This window comes from Cetorhinus maximus, chromosome 28, assembly GCF_964194155.1.
Source record: "Cetorhinus maximus chromosome 28, sCetMax3.hap1.1, whole genome shotgun sequence".
NCBI lineage: Eukaryota > Metazoa > Chordata > Chondrichthyes > Lamniformes > Cetorhinidae > Cetorhinus > Cetorhinus maximus.
This window is the reverse complement of record NC_135906.1, coordinates 1208709-1233687: the sequence shown is the minus strand read 5'-3', so window position 1 is coordinate 1233687 and position 24979 is coordinate 1208709. Positions and strand designations below refer to the sequence as shown.

General features: G+C 48.0%; 1 protein-coding gene across 1 annotated transcript in view; it reads left to right on the top strand.

Annotated features, from left to right (window-relative positions):
- LOC144668726 (EVI5-like protein) overlaps positions 1–19896 on the top strand; it is a 436360-nt gene extending 416464 nt beyond the window's left edge. Inside the window, exon 8 of the mRNA XM_078531055.1 lies at positions 19879–19896. Within this exon, the coding sequence (XP_078387181.1) occupies positions 19879–19896 (18 nt within the window). The remainder of the gene's footprint in view (positions 1–19878) is intronic.
- The last annotated feature ends 5083 nt before the right edge of the window (positions 19897–24979 follow it).

The window sequence follows — 24979 nt, the reverse complement described above, 5'->3', positions numbered from 1 at the left end:
CCCTGTTTTAACCACACTTGTGAGCAGAGTTTTCTAGGTCATGACCACTCACTGTGTACAAAAGCTCTTCCTCTCGTTTCCCCGCATATCTTAGCCAAAACCTTAAACCTGTGCCCCCTAGTCCTTGCACTATCAGCTAATAAGGATCAGTTTTTTCTGACCTTAAGACACTTTTTATCCAATTAGACACTGACCCTCTTATTCCATGCATCACAATTTTGTTAACCAGTCTTTTATCTGGTACTTTTGTCAAAGGTTTTCTTAAAACCCATATAGCTGACAAACCATTGCATTCCCTTCATCAACCATCTCTGTTACTTCAAAGAATTCCGTTAGTTTGTCGAGCACAATCTGCCTTTTGCAAATCTGTGCTGGAACTTAATTAACCCAAACATCTCCAAGTGCCTTCAGTCACTAAAACCCTCCTCATAACTGATGTTGAATTGACTGGCCTGCAGTTGTCAGGACTGACCTTGCCTTTCTCCACTAAGGGTGTCACATTTGCCACACTCCAATTCTCTGGCACCTCACCCATATTAAGGGATGATTGGAAAATTATGGCAAGCCCTTTCTCTATCTCCACCTCCACTTCCTTTAGCAACCTGGGGTGCAAGCCGTCCAGATCAGATGACTTATCGACTCAAAATGTAGTCAGCCTATGCGATACCTCCTGTCTCTCAATTTTCACCCCATTCGTTACCTCTACCAATATTTTGTCAGCTTCCTCTTCTTTCATAAACACTAATGCAAAGTACTCATTAAGTATTCTAGCCTTACCCTGTGCCTCTGAGCATACATCACCCTTAGTGCCTTTCGGACCCACTCCATCTCCTACCCGGTGACTATTTATGTGCTACTGGAAGATTTTTGGGTTCCTTTTACGTTGACTGCCGTTCTGTTCTCATACTCTCTCTTTGTCAGTCATATTTTCCTCTTCACTTCCCCTTAACCTATTGTATTTGATCTGTTTCTTGCTTGAAGAATTCACTTGACATGCATCATACACCCTCCTTCCTTTTTTGTTTCTTCGTTTTCTCTATATCTCTTGTCTTCCAAGGAGCCTGGGTTTTGGTTCCTGTGCCTTTCCCTCCTGTTGGAATGTACAAAGTCTGTGCCTGAAGCATCTCTTGCTGAAAGATCACCCATCGTTCTGTTACAGTTCTTTCTGTCTTTCTTTGGTTCCATTTTGCCTTGGCTGAATCCCTTCTGATCCCATTGAAAATAGCCTCTTTCAATTTAGATGTTCTACCTTACATTGCTTCTTGGTCTTTTGCATTACTAGTCTAAATCTTACGATATGATGATCACTCTTGCTCAAGTGTTCCCCCAGAGACATTTAGTCCACTTGGCCTGCCTCGTTTCCCAGCACCAGATTTTTTTTAAAAAATTAATTCACGGGATGTGGGCTTCGCTAGCTGGGCCAGCATTTATTGCCTATCCCTAGTTGCCCTTGAGAAGGTGGTAGTGAGCTGCCTTCTTGAACTGCTGCAGTCCATGTGGTGTAGGTACACCCACAGTGCTGTTAGGGAGGGAGTTCCAGGATTTTGTCCCAGCGACAGTGAAGGAACGGCGATATATTTCCAAGTCAGGATAGTGAGTGACTTGGAGGGGAACTTCCAGGTGATGGTGTTCCCATCTATCTGCTGCCCTTGTCCTTCTAGACGGCAGTGATTGTGAGCTTGGAAGGTACTGTCTAAGGAGCCTTGGTGAATTCCTGCAGTGTATCTTGTAGATGGTACGCAGTGGCGCTACTGTGTGTCGTGGTGGACGGAGTGAATGTTTGTGGATATGGTGCCAATCAAGCAGGATGCTTTGTCCTGGATGGTGTCAAGCTTCTCGAGTGTTTTGCAGCTTGCACTCATCCAGGCAAGTGGGGAGTATTCCATCACACTCCTGACTTGTGCCCTGTGGATGGTGAACAGGCTTTGAGGAGTCATGAGGTGAGTTACTCACTGCAGGATTCCTAGCCTCTAACCTGCTCTTGTAGCCACAGTATTTATATGGCTAGAACAGTTCAGTTTCTGGTCAATGGTAACCCCCCCCAGGATGTTGAAATTGGGGGATTCAGTGATGGTAATGCCATTGAACATCAAGGGGTGATGGTTAGACTCTCTCTCGTTGGAGATGGTCATTTCCTGGCACTTGTGTGGCACAAATGTTACTTGCCACTTGTCAACCCAAGCCTGGATATTGTTCAGGTCTTGCTGCATTTGGACATGGAGTGCTTCAGTATCTGAGGAGTCACGAATGGTGCTGAACATTGTGCAATCTTCAGCGAATATCCCCACTTCTGATCTTATGATGGAAGGAAGATCATTGATAAAGTAGCTGAACATGGTTGGGCTGAGGACACTACCCTGAGGAACTCCTGCAGTGATGTCCTGGAGCTGAGATGATTGACCTCCAACAACCTCAACCATCTTCCTTTATGCTAGGTATGACTCCAACCAGTGGAGAGTTTTCCCCTGATTCCCACTGACTCGAGTTTTGCTAGTGCTCCTTGATGCCACACTCGGTCAAATGTGGCCTTGATGTCAAGGGCAGTCACTCTCACCTCACCTCGGGAGTTCAGCTCTTTTGTCCATGTTTGAACCAAGGCTGTAATGAGGTCAGGAGCTGAGTGGTGTCAGTGAGCAGGTTATTGTTAAACAAGTGCCGCTTGATTGCACTTTTGATGACCCCTTTCATTACTTTACTGATGATGGAGAGTAGACTGATGGGGCGATAATTGGCCGGGTTGGCTTTGTCCTGCTTTTTGTGTACAGGCCATACCTGGGCAATTTTCCACATAGCCGGTTAGATGCCGGTGTTGTAGCTGTACTGGAAAAGCTTGGCTAGGGGTGCGGCAAGTTCTGGAGCACACGTCTTCAGTACTATTGCTGAAATATTGTCAGGGCCCATAGTCTTTGCAGTATCCAGTGCCTTCAGCCATTTCTTGATATCATATGGAGTGATTCAAATTGGCTGAAGACTGGCATCTGTGATGCTGGGGACCTCTGGAGGAGGCCGAGATGGACCATCCACTCGGCAGTTCTGGCTGACGGCCACAAGCTTATCTTTCGCACTGGTGTGACTGAGCTCCCCCATCATTGAGGATGGGATATTTGTGGAGCTGCTGCCTCCAGTGAGTTGTTTAATTGTCCCCCATCATTCTGGTTGTGGCAGGCCTGCAGAGCTTAGATCTGTTGGTTATGGGATCATTTAGCTATCACTTGCTGCTTGGCATGCAGGTAGTCCTGTGTTATAGCTTCACCAGGTCAACACCTCATTTTTAGGTCTGCCTGTTGCTGCTCCTGGCATGCCCTCCTGCACTCTTCATTGAATGATGTTCTTGATGGCAATGGTAGAGTGGGGGATATGTCAAGCAATGAGGTTATGGATTGTGGTTGAGTACAATTCTGTTGCTGCTGATAGCCCACAGCCTCTCATGGATGCCCAGCTAGATCTGTTCGAAACCTATCCCATTTAGCACAGTGACAGTGCCACACAACATGATGGAGATGGGACGTCGACTGTGCAGTAGTCACTCCTACCGACACTGTCATGGACAGATGCATCTGCGGCAGGCAGGTTGGTGAGGATGAGATCAAGTATGTTTTTCCCTCTTGTTGGTTCCTTCACCACCTGCAGAAGACGCAGTCTAGCACCCATGTCCTTTAAGGCTTGGTCAGCCACACTTGGTAATGGAAATTGAATTCCCCCACCCAGAGTACATTCTGGCCCATGCCGCCCTCAGTGCTTCCTCCAAGTGGTGTTCAACTAAGCTAAGGGAGGGCGATGATTAGTGAATCAGATGGGTTTGATGGTCATCGTTAGACATTTTTATTGAATCCCGTATGCTGTGGCGGGATTCGAACCTGGGTCCCCAGAGCACTGACCTGGGTCTCCGGATTGTTAGTCCGACGACTATACCACTGCGCCATCGCCTCCCCTGCAACCATCCTGGTCAGGCCAAGAACATACTGGCCAAGGAAGTTCTCCTGTTCACATGTCAGAAATTCCTTCCCCTCTTTACCCTTTACTCCAGCATTATCCCAGTTGATATTTGGGTAATTGAAGCTCCCTAGTATCACTACACGATAGTTCATGTATATCTCTGTGATTTCCCTGCAGATTTAATCCTCTATCTCTCTCTCTTTTTGGGCGCCTTCAGAATAGCCCCAGTAGCGTGATCTGTACCCTTGTTGCTTCTCAACTTGAATCAAATCGGTTCTGCCCTTGCCCTGTGAAGGATATCCTTTCTTTCTAATTCTACAATGTCTTCCATAATCAGTACTGCCACTCCACCTCCCTTGTTTTCCTTCCCTGTCTTTCCTGAGCATTTTATATCCATGTATATTGAGTGCCCAGTCCTCAGCATTTTTGAGCCATGTTTCTCTTGTTGCCACTACATCATATTCCTACACGGCTGTTTGTGCTTGTAGCTCACCAACCTTATTCACCAAAATATCTCAACTTTGTGCATTTACATACATGCATCGCAAACCTGTCTTTGTATTCCTGCTTCATCGTGCTCTCCTAATAGGGAAATACCCCATTCTCTGGTACAGTCCAACACTCCATTTATGCACCTTATTCATCTTTTCTGTTTCTATACGCTGGTGCCCATCCACCTGCCAATTTAGTTTAAATCCTCCCCAACCACACGAGTGAACTTCCCATCAGGGCAATGGTCCCAGTCCTGTTGAGGTGCACCTGTCCCTTTTTGACTAGGTTCCTCCTGCCCCAGTACCGGTCCCAATGTCCCAAGCCGTCCCTCCTGCACCATGCTTCAAGCCACGTACTGATCCTCCCTATCTTCCTATCTCTACTGTCACCAGCGCCTGGCACTGGGAGCAATCCAGAGATTAATTCTGTGATGGTACCCTCAGGGTCATACTTTCCAACATCTTCCCTAGCTTCTGAAAATCTGACCATAGAACCTCAATATCTGCCCCCTCTACTTGGTGACACTGATATGTGCCACAACTTGTGACTCCCTCCCTTCCCTTTGCAGAGTGTTCTGTCTCCTCTCTGTGATGTACTTTTCCCTGGCACCAGGGAGACGGCACAGCATGTGGAACTCATGATGACGAAACCTGGTCTGTCCCCCTAACTATAGAATCTCCTATGACAACTGCATTTCTACACTTTGCTGTCCCTTGCCCTCTGGTGCCATGATCTGACTGCACCTCTTTAAGGTATCGTCACTCCCAGCAGTCTCCAATCCCAAGTCCCAGTTTGAGAGCGGCGCACACCCCGAAGTCTCCACTTCCTGCCTCTTCCTGATGGCCGCCCGTCTCCAGTCCTGATCTCTCACTGCCTGTGTCGTGATCACCTCCTGGAACGTATGATCCTGGGAATTCTCATCCTCCCTCATGCTCCGCAGTGACTGCAGCCCCTCAAGCTTGGAAAACCTGGGCTCGAGCTCAAGCAGCTGGAACTCCTCCTCCACCCGTGGCCCCCCCAAGAATCATGTCCTGAAGTTCCCACACCGCGCAGGGATTGTAAGCAGCAGCTCTCAGCTGCCCATCCATGACTGAAGAAAAAATCCTCGATTACCTCTTTTACAATCTATTGAGTAAAATGTTTAAGTCATTAACTTTAATGAATGCCTCTAGACCTGCTCTGTGCCAATGCTTGGATTATTATTGTGACTGTTGCACGCACCCCGATTGAAATTGGTCGTTTCCTGACTCCGAGTTTAAGGAAGTGCCTTGCTGTCCTGTGACGTCACTCCCCGCTGCTTTGTGGAATGCACCATGGCAGGTCCACACTCCCCCTTCGCTCAGTCTCTCGCGCACGTGGCCCCCTTGGCTGGCTCCACTTTGGTTAAACGAGCATTAGCTGCAGAAGCCAGCAGGATCACATGGTTACCCAATGGGGAGAGTAACCACTCAGCACCCAATCCTGGCAGGATTTAACACGTGGTCAGGTTGTTTTGAATTTTATCTAAAACAGGAAGGGGATGAAAGTTGAAGGTAGGCGTGTTGCGTGTACAGATCATTTTTTTGGGGGTAGGATTGCAGAGAGAGGCTTTAGATTTCTTACACCATGTAGGGTAACAGAACGCTTAATCTGGAGTTTTCTGTAGTGCACAGAGGGAGTTGCTTAAACTGTGATACCTGAATATGAATGAAACTAATTAAGACACTGAATTAAATGTTCAGAAGTGAACAGTGCAGCTAATGGAGTGCAGCCTGTTCTCTTGCCCTCTTGTACTTGTCTAATCAAAGTGAGTGCTTGATGGAGCTTTACGTCTTATTGGCCATGTACCATAGTTGGCATCTGGATATTTCTGCTTCCTTTCAGTTTACCAGTGCAGAATAAAAGGCTTTAAATTGCTACGTTGTGGTGTAGCATGTCTGGGAGCAGTTACAGAACATTGTGACCTATTAGGCGTCTCTGTAATTAGCAATGCATGAAACTCTTCAGATTTTCACCACTAGCCTGAATCTGAAGTGATGTGCTGTGGAAATGCACTACAAAATGGATCATGTTCACAGGGACGCGATGTACAAGCCTCTAGATGAGGGGGGAAAAACGTGCCCAACATAACCCTTACTTACCTGGCAGGGGAGAGACCATGATCGTGGTTCTGCCAGGGCAAGGTCGTGAAGCAAATGCTATAACCAATCGAACCCCATACCATGGGGTATCAAACACCGTCTGAGTCACGGTGAAGGACAGCGAAGGAGGAGCACCTATGGATCGGGCCTTCTTCGCCAGGAGGATCCTGTTGAAGGCGTGTGGATTTGAAGCTGCGGAGATCTACTCCCTGCAGCACTTCCCCAGCGCTGGATATTTCGACGTGAGCTTCAGGAATGTTGCTGCCTGCGTCAAGTTCCTGAAGGTGTTTGAGGAGAAGAGAGACCAGCCGGAGATGAAGATCCTGACGGTGGAGCCGCTCTTTGCTCTGCCGTTGCAACGGGACCGTGTGGTGACGGTGCATCTCTACAACCCCCACGTCCCTGTCATCGACGTGCTCACCTTCCTCACCAGGTACTTCGACAAGGTGGGGAGCTGCACCGAGGTTAGAGACGATTTGGGGATCTGGACAGGCAAACGCCAGTTTAAGGTCACGCTCAAGACCGATGGTCAGGGAGCCACCTTCCACCCTCCTTCCAGATTTGCTATCGGGGGAAGCCGTGGTTACCTTGTCTACGCTGGGCAACCCAAACTTTGTTGCTCATGTGGCAAGTCTGCTCATGCAGCGGCCAACTGCAGCGCCTCCCTCTGCAAGAACTGCAAACAGGAAGGGCACCAGACAAAGGACTGCAAACAGACTAAATGCTGCAACCTGTGTGGCGAGGCAGCTCAACTCTACAGGACCTGCCCCAAATGCTGCCTCACTTATGCACGGGCAGCCAAAGCCAACGAGGGGGAAGCAGGGAAATGCTTCATGTCACTACTACCAAGGACACTTGCAACACTCCAACCACCATGGCCCCCAGTGAGAACAACGGGACAAAGGAGGACACACAGAGAGACAAGGTGGAGGAAAAGATTGAGGCAACAGACAGCCGATCAACAGCACTGCCCCCTGAACCTCCCACTCCTCAGGAGAGCAAATCAATGGAGGAGGAGGAAGCAGTGGAAAATCAGCAGGGGGAAGTAGCAGCTGGTCGGGAGGAAACGACTCTCGTTCCTCCGGCCTGGGTATTCTGCTGCGGGGAGGCAACTTCACCGTCTCCGAGGTTAAGGAGGTGGTGGGCGGGCGCCTCCTCGTAGCAGACGTCATGTACAAGAATGCTCCACTCCGGTTAATTAACGTGTACACCCCGGCACAAAAGGCCGAGCGGCTGGAGGTTTTTCAGCAAGTCCCACTGCTGCTGGCGACCTCCAGGCCGGTCATTCTGGGCGGTGACTTCAACTGCATCATCGATGCGGCTGGACGATCCAGCAGGGCCGACAGCAGATTGGACGCTACGTCCAGATCCCTGATGGAAACAGTTAAGGATGCCAAGCTGCACAACGTCTTCAGCAACCCTGCAGACGGAGCGCAGCGTAGGTACACCTGGTCGCGGCCAGACGGGTCCATCCGTTCCAGGATATATTTGCTGTTTGTGTCCCGAGCGTTCGCAGTCAGATCCACCGATGTCAAGCCAGTGTTCTTCTCTGACCACTGCCTCCTACTGGCTGACTGCCACTTAAAGGAAGACCAGAGGGTGGGCAGGGGGGCATGGAAGCTAAACGTGCAACTGCTGACCCCAGAGAACATTGAGGAGCTCAAGAGGGTTTTCAAAGGTTGGAGAACCGTGAAACCCCTCTTTGAGTCCCTGACACACTGGTGGGAAGTGATCAAGGGAAACATCAAGAGGTTTTTCATCCTCAAAGGCACCCAGAAAGCTAGAAAGGAACAGAGAGAAATGTCTCGACTCCAGAAAAACATGCAGAATCTGCTCCGGCTGCAGTCGATGGGGGTCGATGTCAAGGAGGAACTCCAAGAGGTGAAGAGCCAGCAAGCCTCGCTCTTTGCCTCGGAGGCCTCCAAGATCATCTTCCGTTCCAGAGTCCGCTCCGTGGAGCAGGATGAGACGTGCTCACGTTTCTTCTTCCAAAAGGTACACAGAGAGAGCTCTGTGATCAGCAGCCTGAAGGAAGAAGACGGCTCAGTAAAGTCATCACAGTCCGACATTTTGAGGATCAGCAAATCCTTTTATGCCAGATTGTATGACGTGAAGCCCACAGACAGCACGGCCTCCCAGTCCTTCCTGTCCTCTATCACGGAGGTCTTGGATCAGGAGAAGGCCTTTGACAGAATATCGCACACCTACATGGTGGATGTGCTCTCCAAACTGTAGTTTGGGGAGGGAATTTGAAATTGGATCCAACTGCTCTACACTAACATCAGTAGCGCAGTCTCAATCAATGGGTGGGAAACAGATCGTTTTCCGATTAAATCTGGAGTCAGGCAGGGCTGTCCTCTCTCCCCTGTCCTGTTTGTGTGTTGCATAGAACCCTTTGCCGAGTCCATCAGGAAGGATCCGGGCATAAGAGGAGTGATGATCCCAGGCAGTGGAGGCACTCAGATCAAAGCCTCCCTGTACATGGACGATGTCGCCGTCTTCTGCTCGGATCCGCTGTCGGTGCGCAGACTGATCCACATCTGCGACCAGTTCGAACTGGCCTCGGAAGCCAAGGTAAATCGTGGGAAGAGCGTGGCCATGTTCTTTGGGAACTGGGCTGACCGATCCTTTGTCCCCTACACCGTCAGGGCTGACAGCTTGAAGGTGCTGGGGATATGGTTCGGAGGGACCGGGGCATGCGTTAGAAACTGGAAGGTACGAGTGTCTATGGTGAAATGAAAACTGGGCATGTGGGAGCGACGCTCCCTCTCCATTGCGGGTAAGGACCTGGTCATCAGGTGTGAGGCACTCTCGCTGTTGCTGTACGTGGCACAGGTCTGGCCCATTCCAGACACCTGCACGATGGCGATCACCCGAGCCACCTTTAACTTTATCTGGAGGTCGAAAATGGATCGTGTCTGCAAGGACGCGATGTACAAGCCTCTAGATAAAGGGGGAAAAAACGTGCCTAACATCGCCCTCATACTGATGGTCAACTTTGTGTGTGGCTGCATCAAGCGGTGCGTAGACCGTCAGTACGCAAACACCAAGTGTCACTACGTGCTGAGGTTCTACCTGTCCCCGGTGTTGCGAAGGATGGGTCTGGCCACGCTGCCGCGGAACGCTCCAAGTAGTTGGACCGTGCCGTACCACCTGTCCCTGGTGGAAAAATTTATGCAGAGAAACACCTATGACCACAAATCCATCAGGCAGTGGTCGGCACGTAACGTCTTGGAGGCCCTGCGGGAAAAGGAGAGGGTGGACCCTGTGGGATGGTTTCCCGAGCAGACTGTTATTTGGCAGAATGCCTCAACGCCAGAACTTTCCAACAAGCACCAAGACGTGACTTGGCTGGTGGTGAGAAAGGCCCTCCCCGTCAGATCCTTCCTACACGCCAGGAGTCTCACCCACTCTGCACATTGCCCTCGAGGTGGCTGTGGTGGGGAAGAGACCGTTGTTCACCTCCTTGTAGATTGTGCCTTTGCAAAGAAGGTCTGGAGAGAGATGCAGTGGTTGCTGTCGAGGTTCGTCCTGAGCAGTTCTGTGACACAGGACTCTGTGCTCTATGGGCTGTTCCCAGGGACACACACCGAGACAAACATCAACTGCAGCTGGAGGATCATCAACTCGGTGAAAGACGCTCTTTGGTCTGCCCGAAACTTGTTGGTCTTCCAGCGCAAAGAGTTGTCCCCGACCGAGTGTTGCAGACTGGCACATTCCAAAGTCCAGGACTACGTGCTGAGGGACGCACTAAAGCTTGGGGCAGCTGCCGCAAAGGCGCAATGGGGAAGGGTCACTGTCTAAGACCTTTCTGCCAGGGCACCGAGGGACTGGGAAATGTTTAAATCCCCTCGGGCTGTACAGCTCAAATGAATGTCTGCAAATGATTGTAATATTCATTGTTTGTACTTATGCACCTGGTGATACATGTTGTAAAAGCTGAATCTGATTGTACCTTTGTGATGGTGATTTTGAAGTGGTTTGAAATGTTGTTCCAGATATTTTATGAATAAAGTATATTTTTCCAAAAAATAGTCAGTCCGACATTACAGGGACTGTTCAGCTGCACAGTGTAGATTAACCAGCCAGTCCGACATTACAGGGAATGTTCAGCTGCACAGTGTACATTAGCCAGCCAGTCCGACATTACAGGAAATGTTCAGCTGCACAGTGTACATTAACCAGCCAGTCTGACATTACAGGGAATGTTCAGCTGCACAGTATACATTAACCAGCCAGTCTGACATTACAGGGACTGTTCAGCTGCACAGTGTACATTAACCAGCCAGTCTGACATTACAGGGACTGTTCAGCTGCACAGTGTCCATTAACCAGCCAGTCTGACATTACAGGGACTGTTCAGCTGCACAGTGTACATTAACCAGCCAGTCCGACATTACTGGGAATGTTCAGCTGCACAGTGTACATTAACCAGCCAGTCCGACATTCCAGGGAATGTTCAGCTTGTTACAAAGAACATGCTCCAGTTCCACATCATCAAAGACAAACTGTGCACTATATGATTGTGCTGTTGGGCTGGAGCAGTTTCAGTGAATTCTGAAGACTGCTAGCTATAAAGACGCTAACATTTATTTTCACATATTCACAGATTAAGGAGAACATTCTTACAAGCTTCTGACCATACTTGCTTTCCTTTCACTTCAGATTGTCCCAGAATCTCACATCACATGAGAAAGTCACTTCCTTCTCTGACATCACAGACTATTACAGTTAACCCTTTATGGGACTGAGTCTAACATACTCCATTGTACCACATTCACTCCAAGATGCAAAGACTGAGGACACCTGAAAAGATGGACAAGACTCCTGAATAAAAGGAATAGGGGCAGAGTGTAATATTAATACAAGCTCCCTGCTTATAGCAGCCATTTGGGATGATGATCCCTCAAATGAAACTACTACGAGGTTAAGAAGCACACAATATAAGGCCAGTGGAAATCACTGGACATTGTTGCACTTTGGGTGGGATTTATACCTTTTCTTTCAAGTCAGCGACGCCCCCCTGCAAATCGCCCACCTTCTGAGACACCTCCTTCTTTGCATGTAGTTCAGATTGGAAAGAGCTGGGCAGTTCCAGTTCTTGTTGCTGTGTAAAAATCATTTAAACTAAAAGTCACGAAATAGCTAACCCCAGAATTTCTTTGTGCTTCTTGTCTTGAAATGTATTCGCTGGAACATTTTCTCCAGAACAATCTTATGAGAGTGAGAGATTTGAAATTACAAAACAAATTCTTTCACCAATGACACACCATAAACCTCACTACTCAGTGAAATCAAACGGAGGGAGCTCGGGCTGTGACTTGGTTGGAGTTCCCGAGTCTTGGTGAATATACAATTTAGAATTTCGAAACAATCTGGAGACAAAGTTAATGAGGCAACTTTTAAACGAGGCTAAAATTGAATTTTCAGGTTCCCAAAACTTCTTCCTGAAGCTTCGTCCTGATCTGGTTCAGTTCTTCAGTCGTTCTGGTGATCGCTGTCTTCAGCCTTTGGTTTTCCTCACTTACCTGATCCAGTCGTTCCTGCAGATGGACACATTTCATTATTAAAAGTAACTGTGGATACACAACAGGAAACAGAGCTCTGCTTCAGGTAGGTGCATAATTCCAAGCAGTCAGGCCCGGCAGTCAGAGAGGCTGATGGGTGAAAACCAGAAACACGAGTCCTGGCAGGAACCAAACAGGCTGTCTTTAATTTAACCGAGGACGGTTTGGAGAAAGTTCTCACACATCCAGGTTCTGATGTCAGTAATTGTTGCTGTCACACTAGCTGTTCTCTGTGACTTTGATGAATGGGGTCCCGGTGCTGTGAGAGACAGGGCGGGAGATTAGAGGGTTTCAAATAAGGATCAGTGGGAGGGGTGACAGCATAGGTGAGAGACAGCAATATCTTCCAAGATTGGAGAAAAATCTGGAGATTGGGCAGCAGCTGCAGAGAGAGTGTGAACGGGTTAAGTGTGCATTTCTTAAGGAGTGAGTGTCAATGGCAGTCTGGACAATGATCAAATGGCAAATCCTAGTCACGATGACAAGTGGCTTGTTCTCAAGGTTTCTGTGAATGCTGCTCCGGAACTAATACCTAGTGGAAGAGTTTGAGGAGTGAAAGAGAGTGGACGGTCTATACACTGGATCTTGACCTCCGATCCCACTGAGTGACCACCTCCTCCTGACACTGTGACCCTTGCCTCCTCAGTTCACCCTTCACCTCCCTCTCACCTTCTTCTTCACAGCCGCCAGTTGGGTTTGTTTTTTGTGCCAACCTTGGTGTTCGGTCCAAGTTCCACCGATCTGGTAACTGGTGCCTTTTCTCTGTTACCGTCTCCAGCAGCTGAATCTTTCTGTTGTTTCTTAGCAACCGGAACTGGAGACAGGACTTGGGTCTGGTTTGAGTGGGACGCCTCGGGATGTATAAAAGTTTCTTTGTCTCTGTGGTGTACAATTTCCCTGACTTCTTCCATTGTTCGTCCAATGAGGCAGGATAGGATATTTGGTGCACCATACTGAGCCGGTAGTGTAGACATTGTTCATCATCATCATTTACAACACTATTCCTGATGTTCATATGCTGTCTAGCTTTCTTTTCCATTGCTGACTTATGAACATACGAAATAGGAGCAGATGTAGGCCATTCGGCCCCTCGAGTCTGCTCTGCCGTTCAATAACAGTAGGGCTGATCTGTTTGTGTTTCGACTTCTACGTTCCCACCTACCGCCGATAACCTTTGATTCTGTTGCCTGACAAGAATCTTTCTTAAAAATATTCAATGACCCCACTTCCACCACTTTCTGACGCAGAGTTCCAAAGTCGCACAACTCTCATCTCTGTCTGATAAGGGTGACCCCTCATTTTAAAACAGTTGCCGCTAGTTCTGACTCACCCACTAGAGGAAACATGCTTTCTAATTCCATCTTGTCAAGACCATTCAGGATCTTATAGACTTCAATCAGGTCACCCCTCACTCCTCTAAACTCCAGTGGAAACAAGCCCAGCCTGTCCAACCTATCCTCATAAGACAATCTGCTCATTCCAGGTATCAATCTAGTAAACCTCCTCTGAAACACCTCCAACATACTTAATTCTTCCTTAAATAAGGAGACCAAAACTGCACACAGTATTCGAGATGTGGTCTCACCAATGCCCTGTCCTGTATTTCAATTACAAATCCTTAAGCAAAGGGCTTGCTGCCGTCTCAAACAAAACTCTCTCCGCTACCAAGGCTCTGCTGTAATTTATTTATCTTCATGACATCATAACACGAGGACTGTATGACATCAGAAGAGTCCATTATTTCGAAATGATCCACATCAAAGCTACAGGAAAAACATTGAAACGTAGCAACATGAGTTTCACTATTCAATGAGATTATGGCTGATGTGAATCCTAACACTATTTACCTGCCTTGTCCCCATCTCCCTGAGTTCCCTGGTCCACCAAAGCTCCTTCAATCTCAGGTTTTAAATGATTAATTGAGCTTGTCTCTGTGATTGTATAGTGGGATCGAGTTCTACCCTTCTCCCACCCTTTGTGTGATGAAGTGTTTCCTAACTTCTCTCCTCAATGACCTGGCTCTGATTTTCAGGTTTTGTCTCTTTGTCCTGGGCCTGGATTTCCCCCACTATCCTGCCCCAAATCGAGTGGGATAGCTCAAACACAAACAGCTCGGGAGGAAGACTAGTGTAGGGAGAGATTGAGGCAATCCCAGCCTGTGAAGTCAAACATTTCCAAGTTTACATCAATAATTCCAACCTTTCAAAGCGCTAGATCGGAGATTACACTCTGGGAGCTTTCTGATATGGTGGCCAAGTGTGTCTGTATGATGTCATCACCCTCTGCCTAATTTAAAGGCCCATGGCAACAATTAACAGCAGCAGATTAATAGTGAAATGTCTGTGAACTGATCGTCCATCCGTGCTAAATGGATGCATGGGTCCATGTCAGGAGTTTGTGTGTTTAATTTGAGACAATTTCAGAAGAATAAAAATGCAAAGTTTTAAAGCAAACAAGTTGAGAGGGAATGTGAGAGGGAACTTATTTTGCATAATGTCCATTGTGTTTCTGATATGGAGTAAGAGAGAATTGTTTTTAATGAAGAGAGAAGATGTTGGAAATGCTCAGCGGGTGTGACAGCGGGTGTGTAGAGAGAAAGAGAGTTGCAGTTTCAGGCAGATAAGTTTTGATGAGGAGTGGGAAAAGTTTGAAATGTGATGGGCTTTAGGCGAGGGGAGGGTGATAAAATGAAGAAAAGGGAAGGTGTGTGATTGGGTGTAAGAGAGGAGAGATGAAACGCCCTGGTCAGGTTGCAGTGCCACGAAATGAGGAATGAGCAGGAGGGAGAATTCCAGCAGGTGGGGTTATATTTTCTTCTAAAAGAATGGCACAAAAACACAGCAAAATGGTGGCTGAAATAGCTCAGTTGGGACAGTGTTAGATTGAGGATCTGAAGCTCCCTGGTTCAATCCTATGTTTCAGCAGCTCTCATTCTGGGAGCTCTTTGCTGCTCTCACTCCACATATCCCCCGATTCCCTGAGATCCAAAATCTGTTCTTTCTCAGCGTTAACTATATTCAATGATGGAGCATCCACTCCCCCTCTGGGGTAGAGAATTCCACAGATTCACAACTCTCAGTGAAGAAATGTCTCCATATTTCAGTTGTAAATGATGGGCCCCTTATCCTGAGTCAGTGCCCCCATGTTTCAAGATTTCCCAGCCAGGGGAAACAACTGCTCAATATTTACCCTGTCAATCTTCCTCAGTATCTTATATGTTTCAATGCGGTCAGCTCACATTCTTCAAAACTTCAATGTTTATACCCTCAATCTGCCCAAACTTTTCTTATAAACAATCCCCTTCACCCCAGGGGTCAACCTGGTGAACCTTCTCTGAATTGGCTCCAATGTAAGTGTATTTGTCATTGAGTAAGGTGCCTAAATCTGTCCGCGGTGCAGTCGGAGTGGTCTCACCAAAGCCCTGTACAATTGTAACAAGACGTCCCTACTTTTACACTCTGTCCCCCTTGTAATGAAGCCCAGCATTCAACTTGCCTTCCTAATTCCTGCCTGGACTTGCATGCTAACTTTTGGAGTTTCATGTATGAGGGACACCCAGTTCCCTCTGTACTGCAGCATTCTGCAGTCTCTCTGCATTTCAATAATATTCTGCTATTCTGTTCTTCCTGCCAAAGTGGATAACCTCACGTTTTCCCACATTTTTATCCATCTCTGAAATATCGGCCGACTCCCTTAACCCATCGATATCCCTTTGCCGTGATTTTCCGGCCCCATGTGGCAGTGCCCATCACAGGGGATGGGGCAGGTCAGCCAAAGTTCCATTAACTTTTGGCGGGACCGGAAGATCCTGGTGACAGGTGGTGCTGGAAAATCCCGACCTGTGTGTCCTGGCAATTTGCTTTCCCACCTATCCTTGTATTGGATGCAAATTTGTCAATAATCTCGGTCCCTTCATCCAAGTTGCTCATATGGATTGTAAGTAGTTGAGATTCCAGCACGGGTCCCTGGGACACTCCTCTAGTGACCGTTAGCCAACTTGAAAATGAACTAATTCTGCTGACCACCCAGCATTCTCCATGGCACCGGAAAAGACAACGGCAAACTCAGCCTTGTCAACACTGCAAAGTCCTCCTAACTATCATCTGGGGGCTAGTGCCAAAAGCTGTCTCACAGACTAGTGAAGCAATGGAATCATACCTCACAGATCAGGTCCCAGAAACCACCGTCATCATCCCAGCAAAGGTGGCCGCACAGTGCTATACTGTCGGGAGGGAGTGTCGACTCTGGACCCCATGAAGTCTCATGGTATCAGGTCAAACAAGAAGGAAACCTCCTTCTGATTACCACGTACCGTCCTCCCTCAGCTGAAGAATTTGCGCTCCTCCATACCGAACACCAATTGACGGAAGCACTAAGGGTGACAAGGGCGCAGAATGTACTCTGGGTAGGGACTTCAGTGTCCATCACTAAGAGTGGCTCGGTTGCACAACTACTGACTGAGCTGGCTGAGTCCTAATTGACATAGCTTCTAGACTGGGTCTGGGGCAGGTGGTGAGGGAAAAAAAATGATTGACTGCATCCTCACCCACCTGCCTGTCGCAGATGCATCTGTCCATGACAGTATCGGTAGGAGTGACCATTGCACAGTCATTGTGGAGACCAAGTCCTGCCTTCACATTGAGGATACCCTCCATCGTGTTGTGTGGCGCTACCACTGTGCTAAATGGGATAGATTTCAAACAGATCTAACAAATCAAGACTGGGCTTCCATGAGGCGCTGTGAGCCATCAGAAGCTGCAGAATTGTACTCGAACACAACCTGTAACCTCATGGCCCTGCATATCCCCCACTCTACCATCATCACCAAGCCAGGCGATTGACCCTGGTTCAATGAAGAGTGCAGGAGGGCATGCCAGGAGCAGCACCAGGTATACCTAAAAATGAGGTGTCAACTTGGTAAATCTATAACACAGGACTATTTGCGTACCAACCAGCATCAGCAACAAGTGATAGACAGAGCTAAGCAATCCCACAACCAACGGATGAGATCTAAGCTCTGCAGTCCTGCCACATCTAGTTGTGAATGGTGGTGGACAATTAAACAACTCACTGGAGGAGGCAGCTCCATAAATATCCCCATCCTCAATGATGGGGGAGCCCAGCACATCAGTGCAAAAGATAAGGCTGAAGCATTTGCAACAACTTTCAGCCACAAGTGCTGAGTGGATGATCCACCTCAGCCTCCTCCGGAAGTCCCCAGCATCACAGATGCCCGTCTCCAGCCAATTCGATTCACTCCACGTGATATGATGAAACAGATGAAGACCCTGGATACTGCAAAGGCTATGGGCCCTGACAATATTTCAGCAATAGTACTGAAGACTTGTGCTCCTGAACTTGCCATGCCCCTAGCCAAGCTGTTCCAGTACAGCTCAACACTGGCATCTACCCGGCTATGTGGAAAATTGCCCGTGTATGTCCTGTACGCAAAAAGCAGGGCAATCCAACCCAGCCAATTACCGCCCCATCAGTCTACTCTCGATCATCAGTAAAGCAATGGAAGGAGTCATCAACAGTGCTATCAAGCAGCACTTGCTGAGCAATAACCTGCTCATTGATGCCCAGTATGGATTTCGCCAGGGACTCTCAGCTCCTGACTTCATTACATCTCCAGAACCTGTGGAATTTTGTAAGATGACAGCCCATGCATAAACTCTCTCTGCAGCCACTTCTTTTGGACCCTAGAATGCAGGCCATCAGGTCCAGGGGACTTGTCAGCTTTAAGTCCCATTAGTATTCCCATTACACTTTCTTTCGTGATAGTGGTTGTTTTAAGACCCTTGCTCCCTGTAGCCCCTTGACCTTCCACTATTATTGGGATGTTGTTCGTGTCGTCTACCATGAAAACAGATACAAAATATTTTATTCATTCATGAGGTTTGGGCATCACTGGCTCAGCCAACGTTTATGGCCCGTCCCTCATTGCCCTTGTGAAGGCGGTGGTGAGCTACCCTCTTGAACCACTGCAGTCCCTGTGGTGTAGGTACACCCACACTGCTGTTAGGGAGGGAGTTCCAAGATTTGGACCCAGCGATAGTGAAGGAACGGCGATATATTTCCAAGTCAGATGGTGAGTGGCTTAGCAGGGAACTTCCAGTTGGTTGTGATCCTATTTATCTGCTGCCCTTGTTCTTCGAGATCGGAGTGGTCGTGGATTTTGAAGGTGCTGTTCTAGGAGCCTTGGTGAGTTTCTGCAGAGCATCTTGTGCACTGTGTATTGGTGATGGAGGGAGCGAATGATTGTGCATGGGGTGCCAGTCAAGTGGGCTGCTTTGCCTTGGATGGTGTCAAGCTTCTCGAGTGTTGTTGGAGCTGTACTTGTCTAGTCAAGGGGAGATTATTCCATCACACTCCTGACTTGTAGATGGTGGACAGGCTTAATGGAATCAGGAGGTGAAATACTCACTGCAGGATTCATGGCTTCTGACCTGCCCTTGTAGCCACAGTATTTATGTGGCTCGCCCAGTTCAGTTTCAGGTCAATGGTAACCCACAGGATGTTGATAGTGGGGAATTCAGTGGCGGTAATGCCATTGAATTTCAAAGGGAGATGGTTAGATTCTCTCTGGTGGGAAGTGTTCATTGCCTGGTACTCATGTGGCACGAATGTTACTTGCCACTTGTCAGCCCAAGCCTGGATATTGCCCAGGTTTTGCTGCATTTGGACATGGGCTGCTTCAGTATCTGAGGAGTCCTGAATGATGCTGAATATTGTGCAATCATCAGTGAACATCCCCATTTTTGACCTTATGATGAAGGGAAGGTCTTTGATGAAGCAGCTGAAGATGGTTGGGGTTTGGACACCGCCCTGAGGACCAAGGCTGTGATGAGGTCAGGAGCTGAGTGGCCCTGGCAGAACCCAAACTGAGTGTTAGTGAGCAGCGACAGTGCTAACAAGCAGCACTTGTGACAACCCCTTCCATCACTTTGCTGATGATCGAGAGTCGACTGATGGGGCAGGAATTGGCTGGGTTGGATTTGTCCTGCTTTTTGTGGACAGGTCACATATGGGCAATTTTCCACTTTGCTGGGTGATGCCAGTGTTGTAGCCGCACTGGAACAGCTTGAACAGGGGAACGGCAAGTTCTGGAGCACAAGCCTTCAGTACTATTGCTGGAATATTGTAAGGGCCAGTGCAGATGCAGATCCAGGGCTCTTCAGCCATTTCTTGATATCATGAGGAGTGAATCAACTCGGCTGAAGACTGGCATCTGATGCTGGAGACCTCAGGAGGAGGCTGAGATGGATCATCCACTCGGTCCTTCTGGCACCACTGATGACAGCAAACCTCAAACACTCCAATACAGTGATCCCCCTCTCCAGGGGGTGAACATCACCATGGAAGAGAGTGAGGCAGCCTGAGTAAACATCCACACCAGCCAGGCTCAGGAACAGGTCCACAAGGAGGCCCCAGATCTGCTCACATCCCCTCCCCCTCATGCCAGGCCTGCTCACACCCCCTCCCCCACACTGGGTGGCTATAGATACCAAGCCTGGGGTCTGAAGCACCCAGAAAAAAAATGAACAATTCCTGCTTCTCTCAACCTTCAGTAAACCCATCATTCAGGAGGCCTAGTTCTGTGCTTGGATAGACTAACACCAGTCATTAGGTCCATGGAGATATTTAACTAACAAGGAGAATGCATAGACCATTCAGCTCCCTGACACAAGGTAGAAGGAGTCTCTGCTTTATTGATCATTTGATCACTGTTTGACCTGAGTTTGCTTGTGTTTCCTGTACAGGAGCAAGGCCAGCAATGAACAAAGAAAAGAACAAAGAAAAGTACAGCACAGGAACAGGCCCTTCGGCCCTCCAAGCCTGCGTCGATCATATTGCCCGTCAACTAAAACATTTTGCACTTCCGGGGTCCGTATCCCTCTATTCACATCCTATTCATGTATTTGTCAAGCTGCCTCTAAAACACCACTATCGTACCTGCTTCCACCACCTCCTCTGGCAGCGAATTCCAGACGCTCACTACCCTGTGTAAAAAAACTTGCCCCGCACATCTCTATAGTTTTCTCCTCTCACCTTAAATCTATGTCCCCAAGTAATTGACTCTTCCACCCTGGGAAAAAGCTTCTGACTATCTACTCTGTCCATGCCACTCATAATTTTGTAAACTTCTATCAAGTCGCCCCTCAATCTCCGTCGCTCTAGTGAGAACAATCCGAGTTTCTCCAACCTCTCCTCATAGCTAATAACCTCCAGAATGAAGCAGAGATCAGGGAGACAGCTGTCACAGTCAGGGCCACGATCAGGACCACCTCAGACTCCACACCTACAAAGCAATGAGAAACCAATGGTTAGTGAAGGAAACACTGAGGGGGAAATGGAAACCAGTAGTCGGCCAACTCACCACCTGGAGACCTCTCCTGCATCCTTCGCTCAGCCTCATTCAGGGACTCTGTTGCCAGCTTGGTCACATCAGTATCCAGAATGAGCAGGGCTCCAAGTGAGGCCTCACCCACCCACTTCAATCCAGCTTCACTCTCTGCAACATCAAACATTCCAGTTAGAGAGGGGAAAGGGGGACGTCCAACATCTAGAGGATCAATGTCCCACCAGCTTCAGGTACAAGATCTCTCCTTCCTCTGGGACCAAACCACAACTCCCTTGTGGCACCACAGTTACCCACATGGCAACAGGCACAAATGTCAATGCTCGATTCCTCCAATGGGGTCCAGCTAAACAAGAGAAAGAGCCCATCAACCAGGTTGTGCATCACATCTCCACACAACACATCCCTGATGGAGAGAGAGGGAACTGACACATTCTGCACCTTCTGGAAAGTACAAGCTTTGTTCCTGGAATCCCTCTGATCCAATGGAGCAACTTTCAGGTGACAGGTGATGAAAATCTGAGGGACACATTCAACACACGTCATGATTCAGTGACTCCCTCCCAACATGGAGACTCCAATGATCAGCTTCCTCTTACCAAGGAACGGTCATCTCCAAGGAAACGGAACGCATCCAGGTCAAAGCGGAGCTTGTCCAGCTCCTGCTCGTCTCTTGGCAACACAAAAGTTGAAAAGGAGTCCTCAGCTTTGCTGTCCAGGAGGCAACTGAAGAAAGATTAAAAAGGGACAGGAAGTGAATCAAGTGAAGCCATTGAGATGGGACCAGCTGGAGAAAGCAGAGAGCTCCTTACCCATTGTGGTCAATGAAGCTGTATCTCGGGGTGGAGTCCTTGTCTGGGCTCAATGTAGCTACACAGCGGTCAATGTAGAGCTTCAGGGGCATGTGGTTGGTCATTGAAACAGAGGCCTCAATGTGAATGAGCTCACCCAGGTAGTAGACAGTCGAAGTGCGCTCTGTAAGCCAGTCACCTGAAGTACAAGAGGACAAGGGTTAGAGACAGTGGCTGTAACTCCCAGTGAGTGACTACAGGAAATCACTCCCCATCCAACCATCACATACCATGCATTAGGCGCAGAGAGAATGACAGATGCCCTTCTCCAGACTTGGTGGAGCTGAATGGGATCCAGGTGGGCTTGATGGGGTCACTGCTCACATTGCCCTTCCTGGAAAGGCAGGGGAGTCATTTTAGGACATCTTCAGAGACCACCAGCAGCTGTAGATCTTATTGACAAAGCGAATAAAGATTCTCACCTCAAATAACGACACTCAATGGGAACGACAGCTCCATTCGTTCTCACAAAGACAGATCCATGATACTCTGGGGTGTGGTTCAGGTGGGTGGTGTAGATGAGGAAATCTCCAATCATCTGAAAGAATCAGGTGAAGGAATGAAGAACTGATCTGAAATGAGAATGTTCTCCACAGGGGTTAACAATGAAGTCATCCCATCCCCTGAAAACAATTCTGAGGGGGATTGACAGGGTCAGTGTGAAGAGACTGCTACCCCATCACTGGAGAATTTACTATTAGGGGCTGTCAGTTCAGGTCAGGCGCCAGTCATTTAGGATTAACTTAACAGGGAATTTCTTCATTCAGCAAGGAAAGAATCTTGGGAATTCTATCCCAGTTTGAGGGTGTTCAGAGAATGCTGTGTTTTGAGGAAGTCTCCATTGTCTCCTGTAGCTTAACTAAGTCTTCATTAACTAGAATTATTTTCACAGGTACAGCTTGGTATTCCCACATCTGTGTTCAGCAGCAAATCGACCCTGGGTCTGGATCATGGGCCTTAAATTACTGTCGGCAGTAGCGTGCTCAGTCCCACATGTAACACTGCCAGAACATCCTGTAGGTCATGCACTTTGTGACTTCACTGCCCCAGAGAGCTGTGAATGCTCAGTTATTGAGTATATTTTAGACAGATGGATTTACTTTGGGGCATCAAAGAATATGTTGAGGGGAGAGGAACATGGAGGTTGTGTAGAAGATCAGCCATGATCTTAATGATTGGGGAACAGGCTCGAGGGGCCGTATGGCCTCATTTGGTTATTTGTTGCTTTGTAACCTCAGCCCTTATCGAAGGAGAGAGATCATGAGCACAAGATCATGGTCCATTAATTGGGAAGTCTCTCAACAAAAGGACAGCTTCAGTTAACAGTAAAAGGAGCCACAAGTGGACAATAACATGGAGCATGGAAATAGAACAGTTTGAAGCCAGGGCCCCATTTATTCCAATAGCAGGGAAACTGGGAAGTGTGGAGTTACTCTTTAGTCAAAGAGGACTTAATTCGTATTCCATTTTCTTCATTTAAGAGACAATCAAATTGGATTAAACTGGACTGAAACTGAAGTCTCCAGTTGAATTGATCTGAATGAGGGGAATAGAGATGAAATTCCTCTAAACAACAGAAGGAAAAGCTTAGAGGATCCAAAGAGAAGGTTCAAGACCAATGGGGCTGATGTCATAGGTTGGAAAGACTCAAGGACCAGTTAATGCAAAGTACAATACAGACTAGAAAGCTAATTTGTAGTTTTATAAAGCAGGAGACAGCTATCTCCTCAATATCATTGACATCTCACCCAGTGTTGGAATGAAGAGTGGGGAATAACCAACAGCCCAAACTTAGAGCAAGAGCTGAGGATTCCCATTACCTGCAACCTGCTGCCACACTCATGGAGTCCATAGTCAAAGAGGACAGTGTGGTTCTGAGAGTAGATCCTGGTTGGCCAACAACCTGCTGTCCACCAGGGTCAGGTCAGCAGCTTTGATCAGGTGCCAGGTTCCAAATAAATCCAGCTGGACCCTGAGCAGCAGCTTGTCCTCTCCACACTGCACCATCACAGTCTGCAGTGGAGACACACTTCCACCCTCAGACACACGGAAATGGGAACCAAAGGGAGGCCCAGGAGGAGAGACTGTCTGAGGCACAGGGGTGGCTTTGACTCTGGCCTAGAAACTGTTGCCAAGTATCAGAGCCACAAACAGCTCCAACTAACACCAGCCCTGGGAACAAAGCCCTCACTACAAAATCCCCCATGATACCAAACAACTCACCATCCCTTCAGCCACCGAGCAGCACCTTTTATACACACAAGCTGCACTCACCTGACACCAATGAGACCAGAAGCAGCAACGTTGAACCAATTAACCAGCCCCAACCTCTACAATCTCCACCAATGACAGAACTCATGGGTTTATTACCAGGAGGGCCGATTTTATTTGGAGCAATAGGAGTCACTCTGAGTTGCTCTGGTGTCACCTGACTGAATTCAGCCCCACAAGTTCTCATGTTGAAGGCACCATTAATCCAATCATCTCACGTGGTTTTGTTCATTGATCCATGAGGATGACTGGTGGGCACTGCCCACACTGACCCAGGGAGCTTGGCGTGCAGACTGATAAATGGAGTGATGGGAAATGGAGACTCTCACACTGCTACAACAACAACAACAACTTGTAATAAATCCCAGGAAGTTTCGAAATGTAATAGGTTTTGAGCAAGTGGTCGGGGAGAGGTGTGGAAGAACAGAAGGGAAGGTGTGTGATAGGGAGGAGGGCAGGAGAGATTAAAGGATAAAAGGTTTCATGGAACAAAAGCCAAAGGCAGTGGTAATTGGGAAAGGAAAGAAACAGAAGATGTGTCCAGATGAGGTGTGAATGGCTGCATAGCAACCGTCTGAATGTAACATGAAGGAATAAAGAAAAAAACGAGACCCAATCAAACCAGCAAAAAAAACAAAATGAAAACAGAGGGTCTGATCTAAAAGTGTTAGCCTCAGTGCTGAGTCCAGAAGGCTGTCGAGTGTCCAGTCGAAAGATGACATGCTGTTCCTCGAGCTTGTGTTGAGCTTCATTGGAAAACTGTAGCAGGTCAAGGACAGAAAGGTCAGAGTGAGAGCAAGGTGGACAATTGAAATGACCAGCAACAGGAAGCTCAGGGTGATACTTGTGGACTGAACGGAGGTGTCCGCAAAGCAGTCACCCAGTCTGCATTTGAACTCCCCAATGTAGAGGAGACCACATCGGGAGCAGTGAATACCGTATACTAAATTGAAAGTAAAGGAAATCGGTGTCCGAAGCCTTTTCCACTTGAAAATCTGAACTTTTTCCTCATTTTGTTTTTAATGTCTGTGCTTATCCACAAAACCTCAGGAGATAAGGGTGATCGAGAAACATTTAACGTCAATTGATGAATCCTGACTAATAGAAAACCAAAGTTTAACCATCGTTCTGCTGCAATGCTTCCCCTGTCTGAGGAGGGACTGATAAAGATTAGGAACATTGGAACAAGAGGAGGTGGTTTTTCCTCCCACCATTCAGTTAGATCACAGCTGATTGGTCCCTCACCACCATTTACCCACCTTAGCTCCAGATCCCTTGAAATCATTCCTCACCAAAAATCCCTCAATCTCAGTCTTGTTATCTGCAGTTGTTCCAGCATCCACAGCCTTCTGGGGGTAAATTCCCGGTTTCTTTGTGTGA